The 15,069-nt window shown below is 47.9% G+C and overlaps 1 protein-coding gene and 1 long non-coding RNA gene across 2 annotated transcripts in view; one reads left to right on the plus strand and one right to left on the minus strand.

Moving 5' to 3' along the window:
- Positions 1 to 15,069, plus strand: part of LOC135365328 (uncharacterized) — a 35,930-nt gene that overhangs the window by 6,356 nt on the left and 14,505 nt on the right. The gene's annotated exons all lie outside the window — the stretch shown is intronic.
- Positions 6,641 to 15,069, minus strand: part of RNF130 (ring finger protein 130) — a 128,305-nt gene continuing 119,876 nt past the window's right edge. The window contains exon 8 of the mRNA XM_064595770.1: positions 6,641 to 6,765. Coding sequence (XP_064451840.1) covers positions 6,656 to 6,765 — 110 coding nt within the window. The 3' untranslated portion in view covers positions 6,641 to 6,655. The remainder of the gene's footprint in view (positions 6,766 to 15,069) is intronic.

Consider the following 15,069-nt stretch of genomic DNA (forward strand, 5'->3'; position numbering starts at 1 on the left):
TTCAAAGGGAGGGACTACGAAAGCCCAAGAGGGAGGTCTGTGTGATTCCAGCAGCACTGAGTCGTTCTGGAAGTTTAATACTCAAATTTGCGTGAAATTCAAAGTTTAAAAAAAATTTGTTTTAGTTTTTTTTGTTTGTCTTAAAGTATCTTCCTTCTTCCCCAACTCAGAGTGAGGAAAACAACAAATGGCTTGAGCTAGAGTGAACAGCAAGAGGGAAAACTCCGATAAGTCCCAGGTCATGGACTGGGGGTCCCCACAGGGTTTCATTAGACCATGAGAGTCAAGTCTGAGGAGAGACATGTTGTCCTTTGAGCAGCTGAACCCCCTGGCACCCTTTCCCCTCCACAGTCACTGGAGGCCGGTGGGACATTGCTCTGGGGAACGCAGGTGACTGCTTGCATCCCACACCTGCTAGGGGTCCACCAGACTCTCTTCTTCAAGGCTCAGTTGGTTGGGATCTTTCAGGACACCCCTAAGAAAGACAGCACACTCCCTGACTCAACCGGCAAGAGGGGCCCCATGGCCACAAGGGGGCTGGGAGCCCCAGAGTGGGGAGAAGGGGCTCAGCCTCTGGGGGAGAAAACTTTCTCCTTCTGCTGTGCCAGGTTCTTCCTGCTGTTTCGCTGGACAGTAAGAAAAGCAGAAAAGCATAGGTCCATGCACCCAACACAGGCACGTTCCCTCTGGATCCTTCTTTCCATATTTTCTCTGATGTTATGATACTGAAAACATGTAAGTTTTCCGGTCCTGGTGAAATATCCGTGGATGTTATGTGAACTTATACACTCATTTTATCCTCTTCCCAGTGGGCTTTGGAATGATTTACTGATGAGGCCACGAGGAAGGGCACAACTGCCCTTAGCAGGGAGGACGCTTCTTTTAAGCTGTGGGTGTCACAACGGTCATCCTGTGGTAATGATCCTTCATTCGGGTTTGGAGTTGGGAGTGAACGCTAGTGGAATCATTCCAAATTCCGCTTCTGGGAGTGAGCGAGGGTCATCCCCCCTGCCTCTGGCACTGCGTTCAGGCGAACGCCTCCTTTCTTGAAGAGGGAAGTGGCACTCGGTGGTTTTTCTAAATTGGTCCCTGTCAGGAACTCGTTCTGCTCATACCTTAAATGTCGGTGTCCCCAGGGCTTTTTCCCGAGCTTGGCTCTCACAGCATCGGGCAGTGGTAGCCCCACTCTGGCCCCACTCTGGCCCCAATCTGGCCTCCTCCATCATCGGAAATTAAGGGAACGCCAGGCCCAGCTGGACACCCCTCTGGGGGATTCTAACTCCTGTGAGCTTGTGTGTGTGTGTGTGTGTGTGTGTGTGAGTGAGTGCATGTGCCTTGTGTATATGCCTGTGTGTGTGTGGGGGGGAGACAGAGGGGGAAGGGGGGAAGCAGAGAGGGGAGAAGGGGGGAGAAGGAGGGGAGACAGGGAGGGGAGAAGGGGGGAGATAAGGAGGGGAGAAGGGGGAGAGAGAGAGGAGAAGAGGGTGAGAGGGAGGGGAGAAGGGGGAGACAGGGGAGGGGAGAAGGGGAAGACAGAGGAAAGAGGGAAGGGTGGGAGGGGAGAAGGGGGAAACAGAGAGGGCAGGGGGCAGACAGGTGGAGTGGGGGAGACAGGGGAGAAAGGGGGAGACAAGGAAGGGAGAAGGGGGAGAGAGAGGGGAGAAGAGGTGGGAGGGAGGGGGGAAGGGGGAGACAGGGAGGGGAGAAGGCTTGGGAGATAGGGAGGGGAGAAGGGGACACGGGGGAGAAGGGGAGATAGGAGAGGGGAGAAGGGGGAAGACAGGGAAGAGGGAAGGGTGAGAGGGGAGAAGGGGGAAACAGAGAGGGCAGGGGGCAGACAGGTGGAGTGGGGGAGACAGAGGGGAGAAGGGGGGAGACAGGGAGGGGAGAAGGGGGATAGAGAGGAGAAGAGGGTGGGAGGGAGGGGAGAAGGGGGAGAGAGAGAGGAGAAGAGGGTGGGAGGGAGGGGAGAAGGGGGAGACAGGGAGGGGAGAAGGGGGGAGATAGGGAGGGGAGAAGGGACACAGGGAGGGGAGAAGGGGGAAGACAGAGAGGGAAGAAGGAAGGGTGGGAGGGCAGAAGGGGGAAACAGAGAGGGCAGGGGGCAGACAGGTGGAGTGGGGGGACAGGGGAGAAAGGGGGAGACAGGGAGGGGAGAAGGGGGAGAGAGAGGGGAGAAGAGGGAGGGAGGGAGGGGAGAAGGGGAGACAGGGAGGGGAGAAGGGGGGAGATAGGGAGGGGAGAAGGGGAGACAGGGAGGGGAGAAGGGGGAGACAGGGAGAAGGGGGAAACAGAGAGGGGAGAAGGGTGGAGGCAGGGGTTAGGAGGGATACAGGGAGAAAGGGGGAAGGAGGGAGAAGGTTTGGGGCATCTCAGGGACTGGGATTACATGGTGCCTACTTTGGTAGGTCCAGGTGACAAGTTCATTTAAAACACAGCTTCCCAGGGATTCCGATGCCGAGGGGCCCCCCGACCCCCCCCTTTCCCCACCAAACCTCGGCCTGAGACCCAGAGGTGCATCTCCAGGCCTCCCTCTAGAGGCCCGGCCAGCCTGAGATGGAAAGTGTCCCCACGGGGCTCTGTCTGGGTCCCCGGGCTTGCGGAGGTCTCACCCCCGGGCAGTAGAGCTCGTCTTGCCCTGCAGGGGGCGCAGAGCAGGCAGCCCCCAACAGACAACACCCGCCCCTCCCCCCCCCCCCCCCCCCCGGGGTCACCGAGACTGCCAAGCTGGGCTTCCACTTCAGCCTCCTGGCAGCCACCTTTTCGGCCTTCAGCGGGACCCCAGGGTCAGCCTCCCTGCGGTGCTCTGCTCTGCCCGCTCTCCGGTCCACACTCACCCCCCGGAGTGAGACCCCCGCCCTGGCCAGTCTCGGGCCCTGACGCCAGTCACACCTCTCCACGGCCACCCTGCGCCCTCCCTCCGCACCCAGGAAGCCCCCCCTTCATGACTCACCCCCATGGCGTCAGTTGGCTGTTAACGTGCCAGTTTTCTATCACAGCCTAAGTCTTAACGCTCACTGGGGTCACCCGAGCTCCGAGCGTGTGGGTTTAGCCCACGGTGAGCACTTGATAAAGGGCTCTTGGCGAGAGTAGCCTCAGAATCCTGCCTTTTCCCTTCCAAATTCTACTTCCTGGAAATCAGTGTTTGTGTCTGATGACATTTAGGAGCCGCGACCGCTTGACAAGGTGACCTGACACTTTCCCGCTGCAGAACCCGAGCCTGAGCAATCAGGGCATTTTTTGATTTGCCTTCAGTTAAAACCAGTTTCACTTAACATGCAGCTCATGGAAAGAACCGGGGCTGAGGTGAGGTGAGGGTGAGGGGTCATAACGATCCGAGAAGGGTTTACAAAGCCCGTAGGAAGTATCGGGAGCCCGCCATGTTTTGGAAGCGGGGCTGTTGGGGGCCTCGGGGAGGCTGGCGGTACAGGCTCGGCCCGGGTGCAGAGGGTGGAAGTTTCCCTGAGCCCCGCCCGAGGAGGGGCTGGGAGACGGAGCCTCCCTTGGCAAGCAGGGCTCCCCGGGCTTGCGGAGGTGTCTCCCCCCGCCCCCGGGAGTAGAGCTCGTCTTGCCCTGCAGGGGGCGCAGAGGGGGGCAGCCCCCGACAGACAGGCCCGCCCATCGCACCCACGGCCCGCTGACCCCGGCCTGGCTTTCCTGTGGCGTTCTGGCTGGTAGCCTCTTCCCTCTTCCCTCTTCCGACAGGTCAGCACAGGAGGGCTGATGGGCAGTTTTTCACTTAGGGAGTTAAAAGTAACCCAGTTGTGTTTGCCTTTTAAACTCTTTCACCCAATTTAACCCAATTTCCAGGTGATCAGGTGATGGTTATGGCCATCCTGTGGTGCTTGCTGAGAGGTCTGCACCCAGCTTGGCCAGGGACAGGATGGAGAGGCTGGAGGGGGGAGAAGGGGGAGTCAGGGGGGAAGGGGGGAGGCAGAGGGGGAGGCCAGGCCCAGCTGGAGCCAGGCCCAGCTCAGAGCAGTCCGCCAGAGGGACGGAGGGGTTTGTGGTGGAAGCAGCTTCTTCCTCTGCCCCTTCTGTTCTTCAAATAGTAACCTCCAACCCTCCAAAAAGGAACCGATCGGAAGTTATCTACACGCCCGGGCTGATGACCACCGAGACCGTAAGCCTTGCTGCAGCTGAGATGCTCATCTGTCAGGGAAGAAGCGTCTCTCCAGAACCCCCACCGTGCCTGTCTGGGCAATGACCTGCTCCCAAACCTCGAACTTCCCCGAGGCAGGGGTGCTGAGAAGGATGCCCTCACCAAGCTTCCCCGCCCTCCAGGGTCCCTGGCGCGGCTCCCCAGAGGCGTGCGTAGCACCCCAGCCAGCAGAGAGGCTGTTACGGGGGACGCATGTTGCTATTCCCGGAGTATATGACCTCCAGGCAGAAGGTGCCGTCCCTCCTGACAAAGGCAGGACATTCTGCAGCTGAGCACGAAAGTGGCCTCGACATCTAGGGAGCAGACGTCGCGAGCTGGGACCTGGGGCCACTCTTGCGAGGGAACGCCCCTGTGAGAAACGCCTCGTTGGCTCTTTGACAGTGAAGATGTGCCCTAGATTCACCAAAAACCCAGATACTGTGTCATGGGTAGAGTTTTTTTTTTAGGGGCCCGGATCTTTACTTTCTTGTCATGTGATTTCATTCCTTTTCTGCAAAAGGAAGCGTCTCGAGGGAAATGTAACGGATATGCCTTTGCGAGGCCGTACAAATCAGGAGAGACTGCTCGGAGGGGATCCCAGTTCTGTGCGGGGGGCGGGGGGGATCAAGGCCGGGGCGGGGACACCGTGGTCAGAAGTGAGCGGCCTTCCCTTTGGAGGAGCCAAGCCAAACAGAGGCTGGGTGTGTGGCTCTGGAGGGTGGCACACCGGGTGCTCGTCTCCTCGGGAGGCTTTCCCTCGCCTCAAAGCCAGGGGCGCAGCGCTGCTCTTCCTGAACAGGGCCCTCTTGAAACTGGTTATCAAAAATATTTTTCTAGTACAAAGACAATAAAAAGGGGGAAAGCCAAAACCAAAACCAAAACCAAACCTCAACCAGAAGCCCTTGGTGACAGGTAGAACAGAAAAAGCTGCTAAGACCTTACAGATTCTGCGCTGTTCCGGCCTCCGGTGACTGGCAACACAACGCGTCCCTGTGAGGCGACATTCCTGATGGCTGTCTGCACCGTGGTTCTCCGAGGGGCTTTGCTCAGGGGCACAGCTTGAGGCAGCTTAGCAACGCATGATGAGAACAGACACAGCAGGAGGAGAAGCCAGCCGCATGCGGGAACAGGTCAAGGGTTCCCCTCCAAGTTGTGTTTTACGGGGTTGATAAAAGTCACGAGGTGTGGGGGGCCTGGGCGGGGCGGGGGGGGGGGTCCCGGGTCTGCGCAGTTTGCTGCCAGATCTAGCTCCAGAATATGGACGCTGGAGTCTCCATTCTCATACCAGGGCTCTGAGGACCTGAATGCATTTCCATCTGCACAGAGCTCCTATGGGTGGGAGAAACAGGTGGAACTGTGGCTGTGTCCTTGGGCAAGAAGGATGCGTCGATTTGTTTTATAAACTTGCTCATCGTGGTGCTGGGTCGGGATCACTCTCCAGATACATGTTTCTCGTGATGTTAACGTCGTGTCATCCCAGGTGCGTGGGAGGAGCGTGTGTGTCCCCGAATGTCCCCCATGCTGGCCACCATGTCTTTTTCCGGAAGCTCCTGAGCTTCTTGGTGCTGATGCTGAGGCTGGTGGGAAGGGACCTGGGTTGGCTCGGGAAGGCGGAAGAGGGGTGCTCATCTGGTCTCTAACAGCAAGGATGTGGTTTGATCTTCTCAAAAAAGCACTCAGAGTCATTCTGATTTTGACGCCCGCTGACCATCATGCCCAGAGAAGACCGGCCTCCCAGGGACCACCTCCACGCACACCTCAGCAGATGCCAAGCAGACGAGTCCGCAGTCCTCAGGGTCAAGGCCTTCGGTGTCTCGGTGGTCACATAAGCACTCGGCTCTCTGCTCTATGAGGGAGGCCGGAGGAGGCCACAGGGATGACCCCCTGTCCTGTGTAGCCGGCAGACCACCCCCCCCTCCTTGTGCTGCTCTGGGTGGTCAGTCTCAGGGGAGGGACGAAAGGCAAGCCTTTCTTTCAGGAAACTTTAGAAAGAGGCTCTTTAACAGAAAGTAGAATAAGAGACTGGAAAATACGGAGCGGGCCATGTAGCAGCAACTTGGGCCCCACGTCAGTAAGAAGCAGCGCCTGCAAGCTTTAGTACGCGTTGTTAAGTGGGGAGCACAAAAGATATTAAAAAAAAAAACCCAACTGTCACCCTGACACAGAATAGCATGTGATAATTCAGAGACACGTTTGCCACGCAAGCCTCATGTGCCCTCCCCGCCCCCTCAACCGGCCCCCGCCCGTCTCTGGGAACAGCCAAGCTTGTTGGGGCCCATGTTCTCCCGCCGGCTTTGGGTGGTTTCGGGACTGCAAAGCCACCTGGGTGATAATGCTGTACTCAAAGCCTCCCCTTGGGGGGACCTTGCAATTTAACCCTGAGCCCCAACCTGTGCTTGGAAAGTCCTGCCATTCTTCCAAAAATGGACGCTGACACAAGGATACAACATAAGAAAGGTGATCATAAATCAAATCACAAAAGAGGTGACCCCCCCAGAGACCGTTTAGAAAAAATCAGGTTTTGTTCTCATCATACATGTCCAAAGAAGGTTCAGTTGTGGAGAATTCACTTTCGTACACCAGGCTCCGAGGAGACAAGGAGTTTCGGTGAAAGAAGTGACCACCTGGAAAAGGGACAAGAAAAAACAGACTTAATCAGGTCATCAGGCCTCCCCTTCCCACGCAGCTTGGAGGAAAGCACACGGATTTCTCTTCAAAGCATCACATTTTCTCACATATCTCCATTTTGGGCTCTTATCATGAGACAAATGCAAAGAATTCAGGCATTCCCTCAACTTAAGCACAATATAAACATGTAAATCCCAATGTTCGGGTCCCTAAGAGATTAACCGCTGGAGCTTTTCTTTCCTTTTTTTTTTTTTTTTTTTAAAGATTTTATTTATTTGCCAGAGAGAGAGAGAGCACAAGCAGGGGGAGCGGCAGGCAGAGGGAGAGGGCGAAGCAGGCTTCCCGCTGAGCAGGGAGCCCAATGCGGGGCTCGATCCCAGGACCCCGGGATCATGACCTGAGCCAAAGGCAGACGCTTAACGACTGAGCCACCCAGGCGCCCCTTGTGTCTTGATTCTTTCAGACAATGTTATGTTATGACATTTATCCATGTCATGAAATATATCAGGAATTGGTTCGTTTTCACTGTGGCATGACATTCCATTGTATGACTACCTCACCATTTGTATATCTGACCTTCTCCTGATGCACATTTGAATTGTTTCCATTTTGGAGCTCCTATGAATATTGCCGTTAGACTTGTGTGTATCTTTTGTACACATGCACATGAAATTCTCTTGGAATTGCTGGATCTTGGGGTCTGAATATGTCAAGTTGCAGCACATGTTGGCTGTATTCCAAAGTGGATGGACCGATTTTTACCTCCACCAGTAGATGAGAATTCCAGTTGCTTTATATCTGCACCAATACTTGATATTTTCTGTATTTTTCATTTTAGCACTTCTGGTGGGTGTATAATGGTATTTCATAGTGGTTTTAATTTTCATTCCTCTGATGCCAAAAAAGATGAACACTTTTTCATACGTTTTTAGGCTATTTGTACATCCTGTTCCTCCTGAAGTATCTGTTTATTTATTTCTTTTTTAAAAGTTGTGGTGTAAATGACATATAACATTATATTAGTTTTACTACAACATAATGGTTCAATATTTTTGTATATCCTGGAATGATCACAAGAAGTCCAGTTAACATCAATCACCACACATAACTACAAAATCCCTTTTTTTTTCTCTTTTTTCTTTTTAAAGATTTTATTTATTTATTTGACACAAAGAGAGAGAGAGATCACAAGCGGGGGGTGGGGGGCGCAGAGGGAGAGGGAGAAGCAGGCTCCCGGCTGAGCAGGGAGCCCAATACGGGGCTCGATCCCAGGACCCTGGGCTCATAACCTGAGCCTAAGGCAGACGCTTAACCGACTGAGCCACCCAGGCGCCCCACAAAATCCCTTTTCTTGTGATGAGAACTTTTAACATCTACTCTCTCAGCAACTTTCAAATATATGATACAGGATTATTAATTGCAGCAACCATGTTGCACATTACATCCCCATGACCTATTGTTTTATTTTATTTGTTTTGTTTTGGTTATATGACTTCTTTGTTTTATAACAGGGAGTTTGTACCTTTTGACCCCTTTTTACCTATATCGTGCACCCCTAACCACACCACCTCTGGGTACCACCAATCTGTTCTCTGTACCTGTGAACTTGGTATTGGTTTTTGTTTTTAAATTCCACATGTAAATGATATCATAATGTATTTGTCTTTTTCTGACTTATTTCACTTAGCATGATGCCCTCAAGGCCCATCCATGTTGTCGCAAATAGCAAGATTTCCTTCTTTTTTTATGGCTGAATAGCACATGCACATGCGTACACACACACACCACATTTTCCTTATCCATTCATCCATAGATGTTGTTTCCATATCTTGGCTATTGTAAATAATGCTGCGATGAACATTAGGGTACATGTATCTTTTAGAGTTAGTGTTTTCGTTTTTCTCACATAAATACCCAGGAGTGGAATTGCTAGGTCTTATGGTAGCTCTAGTTTTAACTTTTTTTTTTTTTTTAAGATTTTATTTATTTATTTGACAGAGAGAGACACAGCGAGAGAGGGAACACAAGCAGGGGGAGTGGGAGAGGGAGAAGCAGGCTTCCCGCCGACCAGGGAGCCCGATGCGGGGCTCGATCCCAGGACCCTGGGATCATGACCTGAGCCGAAGGCAGACGCTTAACGACTGAGCCACCCAGGCGCCCCTAGTTTTAACTTTTTGAGGAAGCTCCATATTGTTTTCCACCACGGCTGCACGTTTGTATTCCCTCCAACAGTATAAGAAGGTTCCCCTTTCGGGAACCAATCGGTTAAGCATCTGCCTTCGGCTCAGGTCATGATCTCGGGGTCCTGGGATCACCCCTGTTGGGTTCCCTGCTCAGTGGGGAGTCTGCTTCTCCCCCTCTGTCTGCCCCTTCCCCCACTCATACTCTCTCTCTTTCAAATAAATAAAATCTTAAAAAAAAAAAAAAAGATTCCCCTTTCTCCACATCCTCACCAATACCTGTTGTCTCTCATGTTGTTGATTTTAGCCATTCTGACTAGTGTGAGGTGATATCTCATTGTGGTTTTGATTTGCATTTCCCTGATGATGAGTGATGTTGAGCATTTTTTCATTGTGTCTGTTAGCCATCTGGATGTTTTCTTTGGGAAAATGTTTATTCACCTCCTCTGCCCATTTTAAATTGGACTGTTTTCTTGATTTTGAATTGTATGAGCTGTTGATATATTTTGAATATTAACTACTTATCAGATGTATGATTTGCAACTATCTTCTCCCATTCAGGAGGTTGCCTTTTTGTTTTGTTGATGGTTTCCTTCACTGTGCCAAAGCTTTTCAGTTTGATGGAGTCCCAATTGTTTATTTTTGCTTTTATTTCTCTTGCCTGGGGAGACATAGCTAAAAAAATGTTGCTAAAGCTAAGGTCTAAGAGATTACTATGTTTTCTCTTAGTTTTATGGTGTCAGGTCTTAGATTTAGGTCTTTAATCCATTTTATTTTTGTGTATGGTGTAAGAAATTGGTCTAGTTTCATTCTTTTGCATGTAGCTGTCTAGTTTTCCCAGGCCTATTTATTGAAGAGACTGTCTCTTCCCCATTGTATATTCTTGCCTCCTTTGTCATAGATGAATTGACCGTATAAGCATGGATTTACTTCTAGGCTCTATTCTGCTCCATTGATCTCTGTGTCTATTTTAATGCCAGAACCATACTGTCTTGATGACTATAGCTTTGTACTATGTTGTTTAGGCTACACGTTTGTGTTTCTTCCAGTATTTTTTTTCCTTGTACTTGATTTCCAGTTTCATGCATTTCATGCTTGATATGATTTCAATCTTTTTTTTTTAAAGATTTTATTTATTTATTTGAGAGAGAGAGAGAGAGAGAGAGAGGGCACAAGTAGGGGGAGGGGCAGAGGGAGAAGCAGACTCTCCCCTGAACAGGGAACCTGATGTGGGGCTCGATCCCAGGACCCCAGGATCACGACCTGAGCCAAAGGCAGATGCACTTAACCGACTGAGCCACCTAGGCACTCCTATTCTGTGTATCTCTTAAGTAATTTTTGTAGATATAATTGATTTATTTATTTTAGAGTGAGAGCGCGTGAGAGAGCACGTGCAAGTGGGGGGAGGGGCAGAGGGAGAGAATCTTTAAGCAGACTCCCCACTGAGCCCTGAGGGAAGATTTTATTTTATTTATTTTTATTTTTTTATTTTTAAAAGATTTTATTTATTTATTCATGAGAGACAGAGAGAGAGAGAGAGAGGCAGAGGGAGAAGCAGGCTCCCAAGGAGCAGGGAGCCCGATGCGGGACTCGATCCCAGGACCCTGAGATTAAGACCTGAGCCGAAGGCAGACGCTTAACCATCTGAGCCACCCACGTGCCCCTAAGGGAAGATTTTAAACTATTGCTTTAATTTATTGCCTAGATGTAGAATTCAGCTTTCCTATTTCTTCTTTTGTCAATTTTGGTACTTTGCATTTTTCGAGGGATTTGTCTATTTCATTTAAATATCAGAATTTACTAACATAAATTTGTCATAATATCCTTTTTTTTTTTTTAAAGATTTTATTTATTTATTTGAGAGAGAGAGAGCATGAGAGTGGGGAGGGTCAGAGGGAGAAGCAGACTCCCTGCGGAGCAGGGAGCCCGATGCGGGACTCGATCCAGGGACCCCAGGATCATGACCTGAGCCGAAGGCAGTCGCTTAACCAACTGAGCCACCCAGGCGCCCCTGTCATAATATCCTTTTATAGTTTATTTTTACTGTTGTAAAAAACACAGAACATGAAATTTGCCATCTTAACCATTTTTTAAAAAGATTTTATTTGTTAGAGAGAGAGAAAGGGTGAGAGCACGCTCGAGCGCACGAATGAGGGAGGGACAAAGGGAGAAGCAGGCTCCTCACTGAGGAAAGAGCCTGGTGTGGGGCTCCATCCCAGGACCACCCTGGGATCATGACCTGAGCTGAAGGCAGATGCTTAACTGACTGAGCCACCCAGGCGCCTCTCATCTTAACCATTTTTAAGTGTATAGTTCAGTAGTGTTGAGTATATTCCCATTGTTGTGATACACATTTCCAGAACTTTTTCATCTTGCAAATCTGAAACTCTATACCCATTAAACAACTTCCTTCTCCCTCCTTCCACTAGTCCCTAATAACCACCATTCTACTTTCTATTTTTATAAACTTTGTATTATTACTTCTTTTAATGTGTGTAGGCTCTATAGTGATGCCCCTTTTCAACCCTGATATTGGTCATTTGGGTCTTTTTTCTTGATCGCAGAGATTTGTTAGCTTTATGAATAGTCTTTTTAAGAAACAACTTTGTCCTTGGTTGATTTTTTTTCTATTGTATATTTGTTTCCCACTGAGTTCATTTGTGATCTTTATTATTTCCTTCATTTGATTTAGTTTGCTGGTCTTTATTTGGGAGGAATGCTTAGAATATTGACTTCTAGCCTTTTTTCTAATATATGCATTTAAGGTCACAGACTTTCCTCTAAACGGCTTTAGCTGCATCACACAAGTTTTGATAATTTCCACTGCAATTTCTTCTCTGACTTATAAGCTTTTTTTTTTTTTTTTGTAAAGTAGGTTCCATGCCCAATGTGGGGCTTGAATTCACGACCCTGAGGTCAAGAGTCAGACGCTCTCCCTACTGAACCACCCAGGCACCTCTGACTTGTAAGCTTTTTAGAAATATATTACCTGAGGGGTGCCTTGCTGGCTAGTTGGTGGGGCATGCGACTCTTGATCTTGGGGTTGTGGGTTCGAGCCCTGAGTTGGGTGTAGAGATTACTTAAAAAAATAAAATCTTAAAAACAAAAAAGAAGGGGCGCCTGGGTGGCTCAGTCATTAAGTGTCTGCCTTCAGCTCAGGTCATGATCCCAGAGTCCTGGGATTGAGCGCCACATTGGGCTCCCTGCTCAGCGGGGAGTCTGCTTCTCCCTCTCCCTCTGCCTGCCGTTCTGCCTATTTGTGCTCTCTATCTCTCTGTCAAAATAAATAAATAAAATCTTAAAAAAAAAAGGCAAAAAAAAACAAAACAAAACACAAAAAGGAAGAATTTTACTTGATTACAAACATTTAGGGATCATTTTAATTACCTTTTCACTATTGATCTAACTTAATTCCACTGGTGAGAAAACATACTCTGTATGATTTCAATCCTTATATATTTGTTGAAATTTGCTTTATCACCCAGTTTATGGTCTATTTTAGTATATGCACCTGAAAATAATATATAACCTGTAGTTGATGGTGCTATATAGACAAGTCAATTACATCTTTGCTAATTGTGTCCTTCAAATCCAGATCCTTGATGAGTATTTGTGTGCTTCTTAAAAAAAAGGTGTGTTTAGGGCGCCTGGGTGGCTCAGTTGGTTGTGACTGCCTTCGGCTCAGGTCATGATCCTGGAGTCCCAGGATTGAGTTCTGCATCGGGCTCCCTGTTCAGCGGGGAGTCTGCTTCTCCCTCTGACCCTCTTCCCTCTTGTGCTCTCTGTCTCTCATTCTCTCTTTCTCAAATAAATAAATAAAATCTTAAAAAAAAAAAAGGATGTGTTTAAATTTCCCACTATGATGCTGGAATTATTTGTCCTTTGAGGTCTGTCAATTTTTGTTTCATATGTTTTGAGGATATATTAGGTACACAAAATTTAGAATTGTTTTCTTCATGATGGATTAACTTTTTCATCATTATGAAATGTCCTTCTTTGTCTTAAAGCACATTTTGTATGATATTTATACAACAATGATTTTCTTTTGGTTAGTGTTTACATGGAATATATTTTTCTATTATTTTACTTTCAACGCTCCTGTCTCCTTATATTAAAGAAGTGTCGGGCGCCTGGGTGGCTCAGTTGGTTGGGCGACTGCCTTTGGCTCAGGTCATGATCCTGGAGTCCCTGGATTGAGTCTGGCATCGGGCTCCCTGCTCGGCAGGGAGCCTGCTTCTCCCTCTGACCCTCCCCCCTCTCATGTGCTCTCTCTCTCTCTCATTCTCTCTGTCTCAAATAAATAAATAAAATCTTAAAAAAAAAAAGTGTCACATATACGTAGATGTATGTGTGTATGTGTGTGTTTATAAATTTTAAATTGTCTATCTTTATATTTGAATATTTAATCATCATTTTATATTTATTACTGACATATTGGGATTTAAATGTATGATATTAATGCTTTCTATTTGTCCCTCCTGTTCCATGTTCTTTTGTGCTTTTAAAAAAATGTTTCTTCTTCTTTTAGATAATTTTATTATTCTGTTTTTTCCTCTAGAGTTTTTTTATTTTTTAAAGGTTTTTTTTTTTTATTTGTGACAGCGCAGAGAGAGAGAGAGCGCGTGCGCACAAGGCGGGGCAGGGCTGAGGAGGGGCAAAGGGAGAGGAAGAAGCAGACTCCCACAGAGCATGGAGCCCGATGTGGGGCTCGATCCCAGGACCTTGAGATCATGACCTGAGCCAAAGGCAGACTCTTAACTGACTGAGCCACCCAGGCACCCCCTCTAAAGTTTATTATATATTATTTTCCTATTCTTTTAGTGGCTATGCCAGCCTAGAGACTATTTTCCTACTTTTTTAGTCATTACCCTGATTACAACATGTATCTTTGATTTTTAAAATTTATTTATTTTAAAAATATTTTATTTATTTATTTGAGAGAGACAGAGCACATGCACATGAGGTGAGGGGAAGGGCAGAGGGAGAAGCAGACTCCCCACTGAGTGGGGGGCTCTATGCAGGGCTCTCTCTATCCCAGGACCCTGGGATCAGACCTGAGCCAAAGGCAGACACTTAACCGACTGAGCCACCCAGGTATCCCTATTTTACTTTATTCTTTTTAAAAAAGCTTTATTTATTTTTAGAGAGAGACAGAGAGGGTGAGTGTGGAGCGGGAGGGGGAGAGGGAGAGAGAGAATCTCAAGCACACTTCCCACTGATCGTGGAGCCTGATGTGGGGCTCTATCTCACGAACCTGAGATCATGACCTGAGCTGAAATCAAGAGTCGGATGCTTGACGAATTGAGCTACCCAGGCGCCCTATCTTTGATTTATTAAAGTCTAATACAAATCAGTATTTTTACTTATTCCTGGACAATGCAAATATCTCAAGAGCACTTTTATCCTCTTCCACCTTTTGTGCGACTGATGTCAGGTAATCTCCATATCACTATTAGAGTTTTATACATCAACTGTCATTTAGGTTAACCTGCATATCTACCCTTTCCGTGGCTCTTTATTCTTCCTGCATCTCTGTGTTCCTGTCTGGGATAATTGTCATTCTGCCTGAGGAATTCCCTCTCAGTATTTCTGTTTGTTGCAAAAGGTCTTATTTTTTTTTAATTATTTTTGGAATGAAGCATTTCATTTACTTTTTATTGAAGCATAGCTGACATACAATGTTATCTTAGTTTCAGGTGTATAACATAGTGAGTGATTCAATAATTCTATACATTATGCTGTGCCCACCAAGAGAAGTGTAGTCACCATCTGTCACCACACAAACTTATTACAATATTATTGACTATATTCCCTATGCTGTACTTTTCACCCCTGTGAATTAATTATTTCATACATATTTATTTTGTGATGAATTTTTTCCTAGGTTATTTAGGTTGGCAGGTTTTTCCCCCCAACACTTCACTCCACTGTTTTCTGGTTTTCATTGTTTTTGTCAAGACACCAACTGTCAGTCTTCTGCTGCTTTAGAAGTAACGTATCTCATGTTGAAGAAGGAAAAGCAAAGCTGGAGGATTGATGCTTCCTGATCTCAAAGCCACTACAAAAGTATGGTAATAAATACAGTGTGGCATTGGCATCAAGATAGATCAGTGAAATATA

Source organism: Mirounga angustirostris, unplaced genomic scaffold, assembly GCF_029215605.1.
Source record: "Mirounga angustirostris isolate CCGP_5_RB_7025 unplaced genomic scaffold, mMirAng1.0.hap1 SCAF_7, whole genome shotgun sequence".
NCBI lineage: Eukaryota > Metazoa > Chordata > Mammalia > Carnivora > Phocidae > Mirounga > Mirounga angustirostris.